Here is a 21,642-nt window from a genome sequence, read left to right as displayed (position 1 = left end):
ACTTCTTCACTTTTCACTGCCCTGACATTCTTTACTTTTGTTGACTTGATGCATGGCTTTAAGCCTTTATTAAGTCTGGAAAAGTAGACTGTTGTTCTGTGGTGAGGCCTGAGCCACTGTCGCAGCCTCATTATTTCTCCTCCTCCTGCCTCCTGTCCCCTTCTTTGCCTTAATCTCAATCTTTATGAACTGATCATAACTGATAGGCTGCTGATTTTGTACAATTGTTCATCTTGCTGCTGCTTCCAGAACATTCTCCGGGGCTGCAGTGTGCTGTTGGGTCCCGGTACCTCTGGGCTTTGGCGGGCTCTCACTCAGAGTCAGAACCACATCCTCGGCGGCGGTCCGGCCGAGTTGACGGAGCTGCTGGAGCAGTATGCACAGAAGCTGGCCCAGAACATGAAGCTCACCTACCTCAACCCTGTGGCGCTGGTTGCTCCAAACTTAGGTGAGCACAGAACGACCGCAGAGAGACACACACAGTCACAGATGCTGAGACATGATACAACATGATACAATAGCTAATCATTAGTCAGACCCAATAAAAGAGAATAAGGCAGTAATAAAATCTTAATCTTTACGGACGATTTGCTGCGGTGTTCTCATAATACTGTAAATCACTACTGTGAAATCAGCTAGAATGACTCATTGTGAAGCGGGAGATGAACAGTGCTAATGCAAATGATGATGGCATAGCCAGAGCACTGGCAGCAACACAGAGAGATGAATTTCACACTCCCACACACACACACACACACACACACACACACACACACACACACACACACACACACACACACAGCAGCTATGCTTCCAGCACGCGCACAAAACCCTGAAGCACTGTAGCATTTGCCAACATGCATTATTTAGATTTACAGATGCCAAACACACACATATGATCACACACAGAGCATCAGACACACACACACTCCCTAATTTCCTGTCACTTGTATGTTAGGCTCTTTTCCAGATTTTTCTGTCACTTGAGCTGTGTTGAAAATACTCTTAATCTGTATCACATAAGAGGTGTGGAAATAGCAACAGCAGCAGCTCTGGCAAGGATGAAGCCAGACAATGAATTTCACACTCATGCTCTTAGCTGCACATATTGATTGAACTCCTATAAAATACCAAACACCTAAAACTCTGAAACTCATCAAAGTTTGCAGCTACCCACCAGCTTCTTTCAGTATAGATTGGAAACACAGTTAATCCTGAAGAGAAAATAAAATAGGCTTGCCTGTGTTTGCCACCATGAATTGGCTGCCTTTATTTCTTTCTCTCATCTGTCTTGTATGTCACTGTATATGCTTCCCCTCTGGAACACAACCAAAATGCTGTTAAATAACCTGAGAGCGACAGCATGATGCAGATTCACAGACAGAGGACATAGAGGTAGGAGGAGAAGTAGCAAAGCAAAAGGAATACAAACTACAGCCAACATTAAATTTCACACTCCTACACACACACACAAACGTAGACAGTTAATGCTCTTGGCCAAATATCCAATATAGCCTCCATTATACGAGTTCCTTTTAAGATCTGTTGTTGTTGCCGTCTGTCATTACAATGCCAAATCTTTCATTTTCTTTCACTAATAGATCAGCTGTTTCTCCATAAAAATTGTCATTACAGACTTTTAAAATAAGAAAAAACAGGCATTCCCTCTCCACACACCAACGGGTACACACACACACACACACACACACACACACACACACACACACAATATACGTCTCAGCCTGTATTGAGTGCTATCTTACTGTTTGCTGGATCAAGTGTGAACACTCCATGGTAACCATGTACAGTGCTTCCTGCCAGCTGCCTGTGTGCGTGTGTTTGTGTGTGCGTGTGTGTGTGTTTATGGATTTTGTATTGGCTTCTCTCTCTCCCAAGTCCACTGAGAATAAATTACTTTACTGACACAGGCAGTTCAGATTTCCTCTTAAATTGGTTCAGAAGTTAAGAGGAAAACTACCTTAAACCTAATAACCTGAATGTGAGAAAAATGGGCAAATCAGGTATTACAGTGTTGTTGTGATTTCCAGCTGTCATAAAGCTCAAGGGCCTCTCTAGCTTGTGCAGCTTTGGACCAATGAAATATTTTTTTAAAATAGTGGATATTGTATGGTTACGGTCAATTTTTAGGTTTCTCATTTATGCTCCAGGAGCCCTCATTGCTCAATGTGTGGAGGGCTTCTGACGCTACACATCCCCACCAGACTGGCTTATAAAATTTGAGCACTTCATCATTTAAACAAAGCTAAAAGACGGCTTATTTAGTTAGCTTTCAGTAACTACAGGTCCCATGATGCTTTGACCAGCTCATTAACTAAAGCTTGTGGTATGCAGTGCACAACATGTTGTTTAGTGCTACCATGGTAATAGTTGTTTCATCTTTGTTAAAATGATAAAGTGCTAAACTGTTGAGTCCGGTACACTAATACATAGACATTTTTCCCATTTCAACATCACAAACCTACCGTTTTTATACTACTGCTATTTGTGCTAACACACACTCACATCTATTAGATTCTGTGCAATTTTCACTGTATGTGTATTTTTTCAACTGTGCAATAGTACAAACACATTATCCATATTGACTTGAGCAATTCAATGTTCTTTTTTTATGCAACAGTATTTTCTCAAGTGCAATTTAACACATGGCACTGGTAGATTTCCATAAAAATGACAACGGTCTTTTTCTAATCTTTACATGATGTACATATACATAGTGAATGTTTAAACTTTTTATCCTCTATCCTTTTTATCTTGATCCTTCTATGCCACTGTTTTTGGCTGTTTTTTGCTTTGCTGCCTGTAACAACTTAATTTCCCTGGAGTGGGATCAATAAAGTTTTATCTTTATCTTATCTTACAATATGGACCAATGACATTAACCCTCTGTAAGAAAATACTTTGTCTGGCTGAGGTTGTGGCTTTACAAAGGGAGCAGGACTGTGCTTCTAACACTGCCTGAGGTGTGAGATGTTCTGCACATTAACCTGTTATTGAAGTTGTGTCCAAAAATGTGTGCTCATGTGTGTTTATTGCTGCCTTTCTGTTCGTCAGTCATGAACCTAGACCGTGTGGAGAACCAGACCCACGTGCGGCGGCGTTTCCCACGTTACCACAATACCCTGTTTCGCGGTCAGGCTTTGTGGGATCCCTACACCCATGTGATACTGCCTCCTGCTGCCCTGGTGCCACAACGACAGCAGCAGCACAACTGGAAGGAGAGGGAGCGGACAGAGAAAGAATGTAAGAACAGACTAACAAATATAATTAAAGGCTTGAAAGTGGCTGAAACTAAGAGAACATACTGACACAGACTTCTCCATTTCAGCCTTGGCCACACAAAACGCTGCTGTCGCCCCTGTCAGTATCTCAGCCAATCAGACTGGAGAATACACTGCAGCCAGGCGCATGGTTTCAATGCCTGAGCAGCCCATCACCATTGTCATCATGCTGATCTATCGCAGTCTGGGTGCCGCCCTCCCTCCCAAGTACCACACAGACCGACGCGGAGTGAGGTGGGAATCAATCACACTCAGAACAACAATAATGTCATGGCAGCTCTGAACCCTCTGAGAAAGGAAGCAGGCTGGATATAGAAATCTGGATTAACCATGTCTTTTATTCAATGGCAAAACCAAAATTGCTTTTATATAACAGGAGCATCACATTAGAAAAGCATTATGCTCAGAATATATTTAATTATCTCGTCAGAAATCTGAAATGAATAATTCCATTATTGGTTTAGTCTATAAAATGTTTCAAATGCCAGGATGACGTCTTCAGAATGCTTATTTGTCCAACCAACCCCCAAAGATCTCCTGTTTACAGTGATATAAAACAGACAAAAAGCAGCAAATCCTCACAGTTGAGAGGGTGGAAAAGGGACATTTTTGATTAACTGATCATCAAACTTTCAGTCAGTTCCTTTTCTCAGTTGACTAATAGGTTAATAGATGAATTGCTTTACAAATAATTCTAATTCCGACATCACCTTCTCGACATCTGGTATTTCTCAGTCTTTCTCTCATGGCATCTTTGTCTCTCCCCCCTTCCTCCCATCCCTCTCTCCTTCTGCCCCGCCTCACCTCCGGGCTTAATTACAGAGTAACAAACTGTCCAGTTTTTAGTGGACGTCAGTAAACAGTCCTGTAAGTCTTGTCTTGGATCTGGTTCCCCTCTGCTCACCTCGGCTTCACCTCCTTCACCATCCTGACTAGTACATCAAACTCTACTTTCTGTCTTATCAAGTAGACATCCAGTAACTGTGCACTCTGTCTCCCCCAGGCTTCCTCGACACCCTGTAATGAACTCCCCAGTGGTCAGTATCTCTGTCTACAACAACCAGACGTTTGTGAGCGGGCACTTGGACCAGCCTATCCTGCTTGAGTTCAAGCTGCTGGAGACAGCCAATCGCAGCAAGCCACTGTGTGTGCAGTGGAACCACAGCAGTCCGTGAGTACTCACTACAAATACTGTGGCTTGTCAGTTACCTTGTCATAGCATATGATGCGTCACATTGATTGTATTGATACTGATGCTACAACTGAAATTCAATGAGTTCACACTATCTGTACAGGTATTTTTGTTCTGATATATGGAACCGTGTCATGTTAGTGCATTATGGAGACAGCTCTTTGTATTTGAAGTCCTCTTTATATCTCTGTAAAGAGTCCACATATTTGTACAGAGCTCTGAAATTCTGTAGCTCGGCAGTGCGGAAACATTCATAACTTAATGAAAAATACTCACATTACTGTTCTGAAACATCTGCATTTAATGTTTATTTGCTGCTATTTTTTGCTTAATTTTAACATCACAATCTAATGTTAATAAGTCAACATGCAGAATATGAAGGCCGTAACACAGACTCACCTGCAGTCGTTATTAACATTAGTAGTTACACCTGCTATAACTGTCACAATGTCTGCTGTGGAAAAGGTTTGTTTGCAGAAGTCCTGCTGTGACATCAACATAAAATGTGACATGAAAAGATGGTGAAGTGCCACCTGCTGTCTTTACCACAGTCAAGCACAAAAGCTATCCATATTTAGATGTTCATGCTGTATGAGGATCTGCATCTGAATCATGAAATATTACAGCGTGTACACACACTCGTACACGTGTATGCTCACTGACAAGAGTGAACATGAACTTCTGGTCACAGACACCCGAGCACTGTACATACACACACACAGGTCCATTTTACTCGTCCTGGTAATGTTGATGGAACATAAACACATATTTTTGCTCATGGGATACAGTTAGTCTTTTCATCATTAACCTTCTCTCTTTCTCTGTCTCTCTCTCTCTCTCTCTCTCTCTCTCTCTCTCTCTCTCTCTCTCTCTCTCTCTCTCTCTCTCTCTCTCTCTCTCTCTCTGCAGATATGAGATAGGAGGTTGTTGGACAGTCAGGGACTGTATGGTGGTGTACAGGAACACCTCTCATGTCCGCTGTCAGTGCCAGAGACTGGGAACCTTCGGCGTGCTGATGGACAGTTCACAGAGAGAGGTTAGATCTGTATACGAACCACATATTCACACTCATTTAATTGAATTCTTATGGCTCTCTGTCTCGATGAGGTGTTTGCTTTATGTGAAGCTGCTGTGTAAACATACATACTTCGTCAGTTTTGCTTCTTTTTAGCTGGTAATTGCTGGACTTAGTCAGTGTGAAAGTTTGAAATCCTCGCGAATTAAACCCTGACTGACATTTTGAAGGCTAAAGGAAGCCTTGTTACAGCTGTAGAAGATTTTCACGGTTTAATGCAAACCCCCTGCCATCACAACCCAGCATACTAAGTGGTGATGTATCACATCTTGACGTTCGTCAGACAGAGAGAGACACAGACAGGAAACTTGTGGATTCAGAAACTCGTGCCTTGTGATTAATTTCGAGTTGTACTTCGCTTCATTAAGATGCTTACTCATCATTATGCCAGAGAAATACAAAGAGGGATGCCCCGTTTCCATTCATTTGAGATGCTGCAGGTGTGCCGAATTTACCCAAATAGAATTCTGGTGGTGTCTGTTATGTATGCGAATGCTTTCTGTGCATGCAAAGACAGTGATGGGTCGATTTCATGCTTTTGATGCTCTGCTTCCCCTGACAGATTGGAAAGGTCTCCTAGTTTGCTTGACCCATTGTTTGATTCATCTTGATATTCTAGTCCTTCTTTTCTTTTTCCCTGTCTTTCTGGCTTTCTTCTATTTTCGATGTAGTCTAAAGTGTTGTTTAAATAGTTTATATACGGAGGTCTTCCACCTCTCTCAATCTTTTGGAAGCTTTTAATATGTAGAATCACAAACCAGCCGGTGTTCTCTGCAGTTAGATGAGATTTTTATATTTCGTGTCGATGCTCTTTAAATCTCCAACAATCTCTCTTTTCCTCAGCGTGTTTAAAAGCTTTCCAAATAATTTAACATTTCTGATATATTTATTGTGAGTTCTCACTCAGCGTAGCCAGACAGAGGAGGGCAGACCGTGACCCAGACTGCAGCAGCAGCAGCAGCATTTCAACATGTTCAAATTATTCATTTTCAACTCTTTGCCTTATTTCACTGTGTGATTTTTCATCTTTTGTTCAATCTCACTCCTTTCTTATCCATTTTCCTCTTTTTTTCTCACATTTTCTGTCTCTACTATGACTCCCCTTCATTCCTCTGTCCTCCCTTTTCATCTGCTCCCACCAAAATGTTATAAATCCAATAATAACTCTCTCCATCGTCTCTCCACCCTTTTCCCTCCTCACACCTTTCTATGAGAAGCAGTTGGAGGGGGATCTGGAGACGCTGGCCATGGTCACATACTCCTCTCTGTGTGTCTCAATGCTGGCCCTGCTCCTCACTGTCCTGGTGCTCTCCTGCCTCCGAGGCCTCAAGTCCAACACCAGGAGCATCCATTCAAACACAGCGGCGGCCATGTTTCTGTCGGAGCTGGTGTTTTTGCTCGGGGTCAATCAGACTGAACAACAGGTAGACGGTGCTGTGGTGTTGTGTGCTTGTGTTTATGTTGCCTTGTTTGTTGTTTTTGTTTGTGCATTTCTATGTCATATTGATGTTTTTTTTGTTGTTTCTTCTACTGTAAATCTTCTTGTAATTATTACACTCAATGCTTCCTACATTCTTTTCTCCTCCTCTGCCTTTTTTCTCCCTGTTACATCACAAATGTGTGCGCACGTGTGTGTATGTGCATACTTAAAGAGCAGCGAGTCTTGTCGAGAGGGTGCCGAAAATATGTGCTCACTCAGCATGAAATCCAATTAATTAAGCCGTATCCCCCACACAGTTGACTGTACGGCTCTTACAGTGCGACTGGTTACTTCTAGCTGAACAATATGTTCTCTAATTCATGTACATCATGCTTGGGAGAGCATGTTAGTGCTCGCGGCGGTCTTGTGTGTTTGTGTGAGCACAGTTGTTTTTACATGCTTCTGCATATTTCAGCCTTTCTGTCTTTTCGGGTGTTACTTGTAGTCTTTGTATTCTTTTGTGGACATGTGTTACTGTTGTGCGGACATAACATTGTTTACACAGTCACATTGTGGAGACTTGTCTCTCTAATGAGGACAGAATGCTAGTCCCCATTATGTAAATCAAGAGGGGTTAAAGTTAATGGTTATGGTAAGGGTAAGTCTCCAGGAAATGTCTATGTTTTGTGTGTGTGTGTGTGTGTGTGTGTGTGTGTGTGTGTGTGTGTGTGTGTGTGTGTGTGTGTGTGTGTGTGTGTGTGTGGGAGTGTGAAATTCATCGTCTGGCTGTATTCCTGCCAAGACTGCTGCTATTTCTGTGTCAACTCTGCCCTTGTCGTTAGGAATTTGTACTGAGCTTCTTCTAACCTTCAAATCTGGGACTTACAAGTCTGCTTGCCTTAACTCAAAGATGAGAAGTGCTCAGTATTTTTCTTCAGTGGATTTCTCCCTCATAAGAACAATGAAGGTTGAGACAAAGGCATGTTTATATTTATATTTTAGGTGTTGGGCTGCTCTCTGAGCACTTGAGACAACAGCTTATTGATTATGTATTTAATTTGTTCAGATCTTCGTGTCAAATTACAACCTGCAACCTGAAGATACACCCATTATGAATATTTAGGTGTCTGTCCAGAGAGCAGGATGCAGCCACACATTTCAGGCAACCAGAGCTTCTAAAAACTCACAAGATGCTCGTTCATTACACAGAGCATGCAGTCAACTGCCATGCTCAAAGGATTTGGCAGAGGAGAGCCAAAGCAAACCTGATTTCAGTTCTTGCAACTTGAGCTAAAGCAGGATGGACCCTTTGAGCTTTTTAAGCTGTAATCTACCTTGTCTGGTGTTTGTGTTGCTTAAGAGCACATATACTGCAGCTGCAAATGAACAAATCATACCAGACAACAGTTTGTTTTCACTTCACTTGGTATTCAAAAGCATTTAAAGTCTTTGATTGCTGGCAAGCAACTATTTTCGCTCACAGACCTGTTTCCTGGGGTTGGTTTAGATTTCATTTTTAGTTCTGACAAACAGCCTCACGGTTCTCCTGGAAGATGATGACTTGTACTTTCAGATGGTAGGTGCTGTAATTCAGTGCCACGTGAGTTTGAACGGCATTAATTCTGTTTGATCCAACAAACAAAACAGACTAAAGACTCCAGAGTTCAAAAAAGCCACTCCAGACATGCTTGAACGCAGCCTGAGGGTAATTTCTCAGAAGGCTTAAATGCTAATATTCTGCATTATTCATGGGGCATTACTGCCAAACCAAACAGCAGCACTTCACTGACAGAAGTGATTTGGAAGTTTATGTCCTGCCCTGACAAGAAGTATTGGGATTCATCCCTGATAGCAGTCTAAACCATGGTATTGGACAGAGCTCAGATATCTGTTAGAGCAGATCACAGCATCTCTTAGCCCTGATGTGACATCCTCTCAGCATTCATGCAGCATCTATATACTTCAATACTGCTTCACTTATATTTCAAAAGATAAAGAGAGACAAATCGACCGTGGGCTGGGAACACATTTTCTAGAAATGCTGTTTTTTTCGCTGTTCATGACCTTAAAAGCTGATGAAAGCTTAAAATGTGAGATTTTGATTCAGTAATTCAAACTATTAGAGTGTATTGAACCCGTCAAATATGCTTCAAGTGACCAGGAAACTAGTTACTCTCTTTTTTCTTGATATTGTTGCTATTTTACATATGTTACATGAACATTTCCAGACTTTCACACACATATCTGCTATGAAACCCACATTACCTGCAGGGGAATTCTTTCATTATGTGTGCTTTCCTCTATTGATGGCGCTTACTCTAATCCATAATCACACTTGAGAACACACACCTGGGTGTTGTTACTATAATTCAGCACATTAGTGACGTTCATTTACATTCATATCAGTTATTTTGTGCGTTTTCTGGAGATACACTAACACGCTGCTATAAATTCTGTTCATTAGTTGGATTTTAATTACAACATGAACGCCTATTACTTCATCGCTGACACCTGCTGTGTTGTAATAAAGACTTTTTGGTTGCTTGCCAAGATGTCTGCTCTGCAACTGTCACAAAATCAGTACAAAGGATTATATTTTTTATCTCTCCAAGCTTCTTTTCTTCACGCTTTTTTCATCCTTCCCGTCACTTCTTTCATTCCTGCTTCTCTTTCTTTTTTCCTATTGCATGATCCATCCATCTCCATCCTTCTCCTCTCTTCTTCCTTTAATCATTCTCCTTCTCTCTCCCTCCAGTTCCTGTGTACAGTTGTCGCCATCCTACTGCATTATTTCTTCATGTCCACGTTTGCGTGGATGTTTGTCGAGGGCCTTCATATCTACCGCATGCAGACAGAGCAACGCAACATCAACTATGGTGCCATGAGGTTCTACTACGCCATCGGCTGGGGAGTGCCCGCCATTATCACAGGTAGCACACATATGCAGACACGTTAGATCTCTGTGATGTTTGTTGGAAATGTGTCCACGCATCCATGTACACACACCAAACATGTCCATGCCACATTTATATACATGTGCACAGTGTGCACACACACCACACACACATTCAAAATGAGTCTGGCTGTGTTGATAAGGTGTCCAATTGACACTTGTATTAAAAAGGTTTTAGTGACATTTTAATATAGAGATAGTAAAACGCACACACACACACACACACACACACACACACACTAACACAAGTAATTTCTTCCTTGGCACATACTGTAAGGAAATAATGTCTGTCCGCTCACACACACAAGCACACGTTTGCAGTTTCCATCCGGACTCATACATGCTGCCAGCTCCCCTCTATCGTTTGCTATTTCTGTCACTGTCACACACACACACACACACACACACACACACACATGCGTGCATACACACTCCGACCGCTGTCTCACCTTGCCTGAAGAATGGATCTGTCTCACACACACACACACACACACACACACACACACTCACACACACTGGCTGCATGCCTCTTTCCAGATGTGTGTTTATCTGTCTATCCATCTCTATTTAGGCTTTTCCTGTCTGTCTTACTTTTGAAATTCAATTCAAGAGTTCTTTATACCCGCAACTGTCAGAACCTTGACAGTGCTGTCCAAAAAAAGGATATCCAGGAAATAGAGACTTAACAGTTCAGAGTCAGTCAAAAATGTCCTTGCGACTGCCTCGGGCACCATCATGGAGGTCTGGTCTGGTTATGGACAGAAGTGTCTGTGCACAAATAATGAATGAATGAAAATGACCTTCCATGATGAAACAGATACCTGAACATCATCGTAGTGTTGATGTACATCAGGATAATTTCAAAAATATATTTTTTAAAATAACCTCTAGCTTCTGCACTAACAACACTGATATCTACCTGATATATATGATCCCTGATTGGGACATGTTCTGTAATGTCTCCGACCTTTCCTGCCACTGTAAAGCAGTTAATTCCAGGCTGTACTGCCTGTCTCTGTCCCTCTCTCTGTGACTGACCGTGCAAGAGATCTCAGAGTGGATCTTCCTGTCTGTGATCTGACCATCTGTCTCTTTGCTGCAGGCCTGGCTGTGGGCTTGGACCCAGAGGGTTACGGAAACCCAGACTTCTGTTGGATCTCCATCTATGACAAACTCATCTGGAGCTTTGCTGGTCCTATAGCCATTGTCATACTGGTAACTGTCTCCCTGTCTGTCTGATACACTGCCGTTAACGCCGTATGCACAGAAAGCTGAATAGAAAGTGTAAGCAGGGATGTAAGGGCGAATGTTAGGATAGACTGTTGGTGAGCGAATTCTGTTTTTCAGAGAACAATGATTCAGTTTCATTACCCCTTAAAAGATTATATAATCATAAAAGCTTGTGCAGATAAGCTTAACTCAGCTTGACATCAGCTTGAGGTAAACTCTTCTCCAAATAAAAATGTCCGTAAACTCAGTTTATACTCTGTCTTCCTTCCCCATGAATCGCTGCCTGGGCAGACTCCCAGAATTAGCAGAATCATATCATCAGTCATAAGTGGCGCCACTCCAAATGACTTTTGCAAAGATGACTCACTTGAACTCTGCTAGACCATAATTTTAATTGCTCCCCACATCAAGTTAGCACCTTTCACTGTACAACTCCACTGCAACGCGTTTGACACAAAACTGTGCCAGATTTTATAATGCTTATGTATAATTCCAGTGCAGTCAGTAATCAGTGTTATTCATACGTGTGCCTTCACTTCTTCTGTAATAATTCATTTATTCAGTGATTTTCTTTCTTACATCCAGTAATTTGTCAGTTCTCACATGCTGTTTCAGCAAAGGAACCAAAACAGAAAGGAGCAGTTCATAAACTTGAATGGCTTTGCCTTCAAGAAATGTACCTCTGCCTTATTTTATCCACATTGATTTTGTTTCATCTGCTTATCCTCATCCCTTGGCTTGCTAACGGCAGCATTAGATTAGCTGTAATGGGTTAAAAATACCAGCTCACAGGTTGTATTGATCTCTGTCTATCCAGATGAATGGAGGGATTTTCATGATTGTCGCCAAGATGTCGTGCAACCCCTCTCAGAAGGAGACGAAGAAGATCCCTGTCATGTGAGTACATACCCACCATGGTCAAATGGCTTTTGTCACTTTTGAAAAGTAAATTTGTGCCCTATTTTTCATTATGTTGTGTAAGTCTGCAGTCGTTCAGTGCTGTAATTGTCATGATTTCACATGAAGTCACTGCCCTGTGTTTCTCTCTCCAGTGCGACTATTCGCAATGCCTTCCTGTTGTTGCTGGTGGCCACTTCCACCTGGCTGTGCGGTCTAATGGCTGTGAACAACAGCATTCTGGCTTTCTACTACATATTCGATGTCCTCTGCCTTGTGCAGGTATGAGCAGAGTGTGTGTTTTGGACTCTAGCAGTGATTCAACCTCCATCCAGTTAATTAGAGCTTTTACATTTTTCCCCTCACACTATCTACCGCTCTCTCACACAGGGTCTGTCGGTGATGCTGGTCTTCACTGTGTTCAACTCAGAGGTTAAGGAGGCCTGGAGACTCGCCTGTCTGGGTAAGAAGAGCCCTGGAGAAGACCCACCAAGACCCCCGCAGAACACTGTGAGTTACACACACAAACAGTCTGCTGCAGCCCGTCCCTGCTAAACATAAAATGTTTTTTATGCCGTCTGGTATCTTTGTCTGAACTGCAATTACCATGAAATCATTTACACAGCGCAGTGGCAGCAAGCATAAAAAATAAAATATAGAAAGTAATGATTGAAATGATTTTAATGGTCATTACTGCACTATTACAACTTACTGGGTGATGTGAAGCTATAAATCATCTTGCTGCATGATCCCAAAGCCATTTACTATGTCTTATTTTGTTCTAGTGCTCTCTCTCCTAGATGCACATTCTCACTGCATCCATTATTAGACAAGCACAAAAGGCCTCCTGCCCTCCATTCCTCCTGCCCTCTATCCATCCATCCATCCATCCATCTCTCCTGTCCTCCCTCTCTTCTCGCCTTCTGCCTTCAGGGTTTGTCGGTGACCCAGATAAAACACTATACTGACCAGAGCCCGCCTGCTTCCTATTTAAGTGTGTGTGTGTGTGTGAGTCTTAGGCCTTGGCAGTAAGGACATTTTTGGGAAGTGAGGACAAATTTTTGGCTGATCCTCACTTTCAGACAGACATTCAAATGGCTGTTTAAGGGTTCAGACTTGGTTTTAAGGGTTGATTTAGTAAACTTTAGTGAGTTTCATATGTAGCTCAGGTGTGTGTACACAAGTCTTTTGTGTTTGATGCATGCAGGTGTGTGTGAGTGTGTGTTAGTTTATACATAGTTCATTCCACCCTTTTAACCCCCATTTCCTCTGGTGCTCTTTCTATCCATCACTGAGCCACCTGGGACAAAAGGAGTGCCTGACCAAAACTATTATTAGACACACACTACGCTGTCTGTGGCTCTGATGGACTGCGTGTATAAATGACCACTTATTAGCATCCTTTCGTCTATCTGACTCATACTGTATGATACTTTATTCATGACTACAGTGGCCTAATACAGTATAGAAAGCAGAAGTTGTGCCCCATTTCCAGGTTAGCGTCTGCTCCACTGGCTCAGCATTCAGCAGTTATAGTAGCCCCCATGAGTCTCGGGAAGCTATAGTAAAATATCATGGAGGTTGTAGTTTTTGAATGCCAACAAATAAAATGATGTCTTTGTTGAAATGACAGTTTGGACATTTTAACCACTAATTACAGTGTGAAGTACTCATTATTATACAATACGCATAAAAAAACCCCAGTATCAGAAAAAGAAGGCCTGAATGCAAAAACATTTCATGGAACAGAGACTAGAGGAGCACACAGTAGCCATAATGAGGGTGGGTTGTTCCCAAAGCATCATCAGGGTGGAAATGTGTTTTCTTTTTGATGAAAAAAAAGGGCTGTGTTCGGTTTTCATTGTAATAGTTGGATGTAATATAATTTATAGTAATGGTGCTTCCTCTCATTTCTCTGAATTTAAAGTCACACTCTCTCAAACTTCTCGTGTGTGTGTGTTTGTGTTTGTGTTTGTGTTTGTTTTCAGGCTCAGAATCCCTATCACAATGCATCTCTGTTGGAGCAGAGCGGGCTGCACCGCATCACCCTGGGAACCTCCACCATCTCCTCCGTCAGCTCCGCCAGGTATATCAGCACACCAGCGTTCATACAGACACATGCTCACACACACACACACACACACACACACACACACACACACACACACACACACACACAACTTTTACGGACAAACTAGAAGTGAATTTGGATGAAAACGTCCACGCCATGGCTGGTAGACTGGGTTAAGATTAGCATCATTCCTGCTGTAGTTCAAGAGCAAATGGATTGATTTGATTTGATTTGATTGATTGTCTGTGTCTCTGATTTGGGGCAGAGTTGCTGCAGGGAGGAAATTCCCTCGCTGATAAAAACCCTCTTGCGTCTTTTGTGGGTCAGTGGGGTACAGATGAAGAAGATTGGGTGGAACAATGTACTGTACTGTATGTAGAGCAACACTAATGTAGTCTGAGAGAGGCTGTTTGAGTCTTTATGGCTCAGTGATTGTCTGTCTTTATGTGCGTGTGTGTCCAGTACATACTATACTGTATGTGTGTGTAGATGCTCTCTGCTTTTAATGTGTATCAGCATGTATCAGTGCATGTGTGTGTGTGTGTGTGTGTGTGTGTGTGTGTGTGTGTGTGTGTGTGTGTGTGTGTGTGTGTGTGTGAGAGAGAGAGAGTGTGAGCGTGTGTGTGTGTGTCCGTACTTGTACTTGCTACATCGCGAGGGCTAAAGTTCTTCGTTTTTAACCAACAGAGTGAGCACATTTTTTGGAAAGTGAGGACAACTTCAAAGAGCTGTTTGAAGGCTCCGTTAGGTTAGGATTAGGCTCAGGTTTGGATAGAAGTGTACGTGTGTGTGTGTAATCACGTCTCTGCTCTCTCCCTGTCAGAGAAAATCTTTTGGCTCGTCAGACTCTAGAGCAAAACATCGTCCACACCGGAGCAACAGACCTGGATGTAGCCATGTTCCACAGAGATGGAGGTGAACACACACACATAAAGCACACAAACGTGACCATGAACACATACTTGAAACAAGCAGTGGTGACACGTTCTCCATTTCTTCACCTGTTTCTGTCTTTGACTTTCCTTTTGCATGACTCCCTCTCTCTACATATGAAGTTTATTAAAGATTAAGCTCACATACCAATAGAGAAGAATAACAACCTTTCGCTCTTTCTTTCCATCTCTCCCCCTTCTTGTCCTTCTCTTCTCTCAGGTGAGGACTCAGACTCAGACTCAGACCTCTCCATGGAGGAGGAGCGCAGTCTCTCCATCCCTTCCTCTGAGAGTGAGGACAACGTCCGACTCCGTGGACGCATCCAGCGACGGTTCAAACGCTCCAATCACAGTGAGCGTCTGCTCACCGAACCCGCCCACAACGGGACCAAAGGTAGGCGAGCGCGTCAGTGATTTTTAAATGATTTCTTCTCACTGTTTAAAAGCCAGTAATAGTTAAGTGTTGTGGGATGAAACCCACGCAAGCATGCAGTGAACATGCAAAGTCCACACAGAAAGGCCACTGCCTGTTGAACTGTCAAAAAACGTACAACACCAAAACACACACATACAGCAGGAGAAAATGTCAATGGCAGTAGTCATTAATCAATACCTTCTTTCTTCTGATACACATGAATAGGTATCATGCATAATATATGAGTTTATGCACTTAGTCACAAAGTATGTGATATAAATGTCATGCATATACAGTGCTGTGTGAAAGGTTTCACTGTGAGAAAAGGCCAGACGTGCAAATCTATAAATCCACAGAAGTAATCAATTCTTAGCTTAATAAGCCATCTGGATCACATGAACTCCATTCAGGGTGAAACATGGACCAGAGCTGTCAGTTGAATGGAGGAGGACAGGATCCAGATGGCCAGTACAGTCCAATCAATTCATCAATGCAGTCAGAGCTAAGGGCCAGAGCAGTGCTGAGGGATGTGGGCTTTTTACTGAAAGGTCACAGTTTGAAGATGGCAGCCTTTTCATTGTGACAAAGCATTAAACCTCTCATCAATTCAGGAGAGCCGTCGACTGGGCGGCATTAGAGGATTGGGCTGCAAATGTGCATAACTGAGTAAGTGTTAAGTGGACAGCTGAAAAAGACAGAACGAAAACTATAGATGAGATTTTAGAAGCTTTTGCTGTTTATTTAAAATCATGTCACTGAACTCGAACAGTTAGAACAATATACAGTTGTCAAAGTCAGCACTTAACGTGGATGGTGCAACGACATTATGGATTTCATAGCTGGAATGAATCATGAATAATGGTTACTTAATTTCTTGACAGACAGAAATTCATCTGCACTAATTTAGATGATGGATTAATAATTAAGTCGTTTATGGGGCAAAAATGGAAGACGTCATTGTAAAGGCAATATCGACGGGCTGATCTGAGAAGAGAAGAGATGTGAATAGATTTTTTTTTTTAGCATTTGAACTTCAGAAATTATTTAATATTGTCAAATGAGTTGATTATGGAAGGAATTTTTAGTTGCAGCCTTGATGAATCCACTGGTGAAATGTTGACAGAATGTAGGTGACCATACCAGTGCGTGGTGGGATTTCCCAAATTTCCACTGATTGATTTGTTTGTTGTCACACGACAATGTCCTGAGGTGAGGATATTGATAATCTGTCATGAAATGCTGCGAGTCTTCTATATTAACACGATGAATTCTGCCTGTTTGTTGGTCATCTGCGGTAGTCTGATATGTTCTTTACTGATTTGGCACATTGAATTTGCCCGCCTCCTATTTCATAATGAACATATGCTATTTGTCTGCTGACACCTGCTACCTGCTACACACGTCTGGTTTGCATGTGTTCAGATGCACATGAGGCAACAAAATGCAGCACAATGCTTGATGTCAAATTAAGAAGATGAATATGAGTCCACGAGTTACTGGAAAATGTTTGTTTTTTTTCTGTGCGTGACAGATCTGGACGGCAACGACCTTCTGTCGTACTGGCCAGCTCTGGAGGAGTGTGACACACACACCCTGCAGAAGTGGGGGTCGGAGCGCCCCCTGGGGGCGGATTACAGCAAGGATGCTGCCAACAACAACCAGCCTGATGCAGCGCTGACCAGTGGGGACGAGAACGGCCTCACGCAGCCACACAGGCACCGCAAGGGTGAGAGAAATGCACACAATCCAAGGGCACACTGACCTTTTGGATTTGCTTTTAATGTTATTCCAATCCTTGCTTTGTTCCTCCTGTATGTAGAATGAAGCATCAGGTCAGAGATTTCTGTTTTAAACTTTAGTTAAGACAGCAGCACATCGAAACTCAATATGAAACACACCTTACTAACTAATAACTAACATACAAATTAATGTTTAGAAAGTCTGAAACAATGTAGTTATTGGATAGTGACAGACTTGTACCCTTGTAAGAAATTGTGTTTTTGTTCTTTCTCTTTTTCTTGTTGCTTTGTTAAATTTGCAACTTTAAGGGCAGAAATCAAGTTTATTCAGTTTTCGGTCAGGCATCTTTGTCTGACCTGTATACTATGACTATATTATGTTCCTTTAACAAAAAGATATTCAGTCCGACTGGTCATCAGAATGAAAGTGGGCATTTTGCTAGAAGGAAGATGGAGGAGATGTCAGCCGTGTGAGCTGAATCAGCAAAGCATCATTTATAACACAGCTCAATAACTGAGACTTAAGCTGCTGTGTGTGGTGTGTGGTGTGTTATACATTTAAATAAATTCAGTGCACCCTCCATGTGACCTAGCAGTGCCCTCTTTTGTCAGGAAGCCCAAATATTACATTTAATCTGCTTTTTTTTGTTTCACTTCAGCATTTCATGTTCTTGTTTTTTTGTGGGTTCTTATCAGACTTTGCTATTGTAAAGAAGAGCAGAGTCAGAATATAATCAGATGGCAGACACTCCAACCAAGTGATCCTTATGCATAAAAAGTGACTTCAATAACACAGTTTTGTGCTCCAGTCAAAGTCTAAATCTGGCCCTGAAAGCATGGGTGACATTTGTGTATGTACAGTACATATTTTTAGAATACATACATATAAAATTGACATGTGCACACATGCACACCACCGCAAATGCAAAGACACACTCAGAGTGAGTGAGTAAGAATTTCAGGAAAAGTTGGAAATGACTCATGTTGCCTGGAAACATGGGTGACATTTTCTGTATTAATACGCCAAACACACGTACGTTCACACACACACACACACACACACACACACACACACACACACACACTCACACACATACACGCATACACATATAAAGTGGCTGAAAGCAAGAAACCACACTTATATCAGCGAATGTTGTGCATTTTAGTTTCACGACTCATTCTGAAGTCTCCCTCAGGATTTCCAGATTACTCAGATGGTATTTTGATTCATAAAATGTTAACAGTGAGCGCAGAAAGACCTAACATGTCTTTAATAAGTCCAAAACACTTCTATCTCCTGCTCTTATCCTCTTCTTTTCATCCTCTGACTTCTGTCTCTTCTCGTCCCCTTATTCACTCATCTCATCTCTTATGTTTACTTCTTTTCCACCCTCACCATCAACCCCTCTGTCCCTCTCCACTTTTTACTCTCTTGTGACCTCCTGTAATGGCATCCGAGTCCTTCTGTAGCTTTCTTTCTCATTTTCTGACACTCATGTCTTCCTTCTCTCCTCCCAGGTATCCTGAAGAATCGTCTTGGCTGTCCTCCGACACTGCAGGGCCTTTCCACCATGGGCCGGGTCCCCAGTGAGCTCAACTGGTACCGAACCTCGACTTTGGGCCACCGTGGCGTTCCTGCAGCCTCCTATGGTCGCATGTACTCTGCCACAGCTGGCGCTGGTGGAGGTTCCGGCTCTCTCTCCCAACCGGCTTCACGGTACTCTTCCAGGGAGCACCTGGACTCGCTGGCCCGGAGACAGCTGTCCAGGGATCCACTCGGGAGGCAGACAATTGGAGGATCAAGGGACCGGCTGGACTCCCGTGGTTCTAGAGACAACCTAGACCTATTACCCAGGAGAAGAGAGCTCGGGCTGGGGCAGGGAGCAGGGCTAGGGGGCCTGGGGCTGGATCACCAGCGAGTCTCATCATCCAGGGAGAACTTGACAGGATCCAGGGACAGACTGGACAACCACCACACAGGCAGCGTCCACGCGTCGAGGGAGGACTTGAGCGGATCGAGGTCGCAGCTGAACACGCTCACCCGACGGCAGGCCTCATCCCGGGAGCACCTAGGGGGAGCGCTGATGAGCAGCAGGTCGAGAGAGCAGCTGGAGACCAACGGAGTGGGAGCCCAGGCTCAGCCATGTCGAGAGTGGCTCCGCACTCTGCCTCCCCGCCAGCCCTCTCACCCCGACCAGCCTCCCTCCTCCTCCCCTCCTCCCCCAATCTCCGAGGAGCCCCAGCAAGAGCAGCTCCCTGCTTCAGCTCACGTCAGAGGGCGACTGGACTCTGCACCACCATGTAGGTACCCGGGTCAGACTGTCCCCCAGGTCGCAGGCTCAAATCCGAACCCTCTGGGCCGGCAACCATCCAGTGAACACCTGGATATTCTGTCCTCCATCCTGGCATCCTTCAGTTCCTCCGTCCTCACCCCTCCTCCCTCTGCCTCTAACCCTGGGCCTAATGGCACAGCCCACGGACCCTCCCCCTCCCCACCTCAGTCTGCCACCTCCCACAGTGTATCTGAAGTCTCCCCCGACTCCGAGTAAGTCTGTCTGTGTGAACAAGTCTGCCTCGACTAACTCTGTCCTCCTGTGCCTTTTTTAATTTGCATCCTCTTCAGCATCTTCTCATTGTTTTGGACTTGATGACACATCCTCTGTAAACACTTTTTTCTGTCCTGCATCTCATCCCCTGTTTCTCTTCCTCAGACTGATTTCCTCTTCCTCGGCAGCTTCATAGGGGACATGTCCACTCTTCGACTCTCTTCCTCACTTCCCTTATTGTTCCTCTTCCATCTTTTCATGTCAACCTTCCTCTGCTCCCTCACTTCCACTTCTTACTTTTCAGCTTCTTATCTTCTCGTCCCCTGTGTCTGTTTTGTTCTGTTTTCCAGCTCCTTCCTCTCTCTTTGTCCTTCTCTTCTAACAGCCCATTTCCATTTTGCTGCTGTATTTATTTTACATTTGGATTTATATACTGTATTTATATCATCATTATGTGTAACTGAATTTACCAGCTGAGAAATTGACTCATTTCCCTTTCCTCCACCTCAGAGCCAACAGAAGTGAAGGACAGTCTTGATGACAGCCTCCATATCCCTTTATGCATTGGGACAGTGCTTGGAACACCAGGGACAAGTTCAAAGGTCATTGATGACCCTGGACCACTGGGACACCCTGGGACATCGGAGGACTTGAAACAAACTTGGGACAGAGGAGACACAGAGTTGGAAACAAAGTAAGACAGAGAAAGCGTCCACTGAGGACAAAAGAGGATGTTTGTGGGCGGTTTGTACTGTATAATTCAAGTTTTTCAAGTCCCACCACTCGCAAAAATCTGTGACGTTTCTTTGGGCGATGAGTCAACCACCTCTACTACCTAAAAACTGTTAAAGACAAACACAAACTCCTCAAATTTCAAACGCAAAAGTGAGCTTGATCCAGACAAGAGCTGTCTAAAAGAAAAAAAAAGAAAAGACTGTAAATAACATTTTTTATACATTTTGTATCTTTTTCATTGGAGATGAAGAAGAAATCTCTTGTGATGTTTTCTTTCTTTCTTTTTTTTTTTAATGATTGTGTCCGTGTGAGGTTGTGAGTGAGGTTGGTGTGAGTGCAGTCTTGCTCGTTGCTGAGGAAGAGATTTCCCCGACAAAGAAAAAAACAATCCCCAAAATTCTCCCCGAAAACAGTTTTCCTCAGAAACTTTTCCTCATACCCATCAACTTTGTGTATAGCGACAGGGGTCCGGCAATAGTATCTGATGAGATTATGGGAACCGGGGGATGCGGTTGAAGGGAAAATATCAAGGTAGCGAGAAAAAAGTGATTGTAAATAGAGGAAGGAATATTATAAGAGAATAGATTTGATGGAACAAGATGATTGTGCAGAGAAAGATGGCCAACGTTAAGCTAAAACACCACGAGAAGGTTCAGAGTTCAGCTCTTAAAGCTTAGTCACGAGTGTCAAAGTATCAGCTCTTTCGGGAGATTGTGCTGTTTTGTGATCCACTGTAAATGAATGTGACCTTGTCATCTGTCTGTGTATCTCCTGCCTGGTGCTGTCCTGAACCAGACCATATCAGTCGATGGATATTACAACACCATATCTTTAGTGCTCCAGAGACCTGGTGGGTGAAGGTAGATATCTGTCTGCCTATGAGGCTCTATCATGTAACAACCATTTGAAGCCCCTCAAGGTATCGCTTGCATTTTGATGCATCACGACTCAACCTGCCTCAAGAGACGCCACAGGAGCAGCCGAATCTCTCCGGCAGCTTCCAGGAGACTCATTTTACAAAGCTTCTCATGCAGAAGTTCTGTGCAAATCCAAGCCAAAGGGACAGCTGCTTCAAACCAGTACATCGATGTTCTCCCGTTTTCTGTGATGAAAATGATGCTATTGATGTAATTCAGAA

At 43.2% G+C, this 21,642-nt stretch overlaps 1 protein-coding gene across 2 annotated transcripts in view; it reads left to right on the top strand.

The window, feature by feature from the left end:
* celsr3 (cadherin, EGF LAG seven-pass G-type receptor 3) overlaps nt 1-20,675 on the top strand; it is a 103,028-nt gene extending 82,353 nt beyond the window's left edge. For both annotated transcript variants that reach the window (XM_070969591.1, XM_070969590.1), the window contains 17 exons: nt 250-448; nt 3,073-3,261; nt 3,347-3,533; nt 4,303-4,470; nt 5,401-5,527; nt 6,784-6,990; nt 9,742-9,916; nt 11,042-11,154; nt 11,987-12,066; nt 12,222-12,348; nt 12,457-12,576; nt 14,055-14,152; nt 14,961-15,052; nt 15,290-15,463; nt 17,016-17,210; nt 18,742-19,768; nt 20,280-20,675. In XM_070969591.1, coding sequence (XP_070825692.1) covers nt 250-448; nt 3,073-3,261; nt 3,347-3,533; nt 4,303-4,470; nt 5,401-5,527; nt 6,784-6,990; nt 9,742-9,916; nt 11,042-11,154; nt 11,987-12,066; nt 12,222-12,348; nt 12,457-12,576; nt 14,055-14,152; nt 14,961-15,052; nt 15,290-15,463; nt 17,016-17,210; nt 18,742-19,768; nt 20,280-20,307 — 3,306 coding nt within the window. In that variant the 3' untranslated portion in view covers nt 20,308-20,675. The remainder of the gene's footprint in view (nt 1-249; nt 449-3,072; nt 3,262-3,346; nt 3,534-4,302; nt 4,471-5,400; nt 5,528-6,783; nt 6,991-9,741; nt 9,917-11,041; nt 11,155-11,986; nt 12,067-12,221; nt 12,349-12,456; nt 12,577-14,054; nt 14,153-14,960; nt 15,053-15,289; nt 15,464-17,015; nt 17,211-18,741; nt 19,769-20,279) is intronic.
* Nucleotides 20,676-21,642: the final 967 nt, after the last annotated feature.

Source organism: Chaetodon trifascialis, chromosome 8, assembly GCF_039877785.1.
Source record: "Chaetodon trifascialis isolate fChaTrf1 chromosome 8, fChaTrf1.hap1, whole genome shotgun sequence".
NCBI classification, from domain to species: domain Eukaryota; kingdom Metazoa; phylum Chordata; class Actinopteri; order Chaetodontiformes; family Chaetodontidae; genus Chaetodon; species Chaetodon trifascialis.
This window is presented reverse-complemented; position numbering and strand designations above follow the sequence as displayed.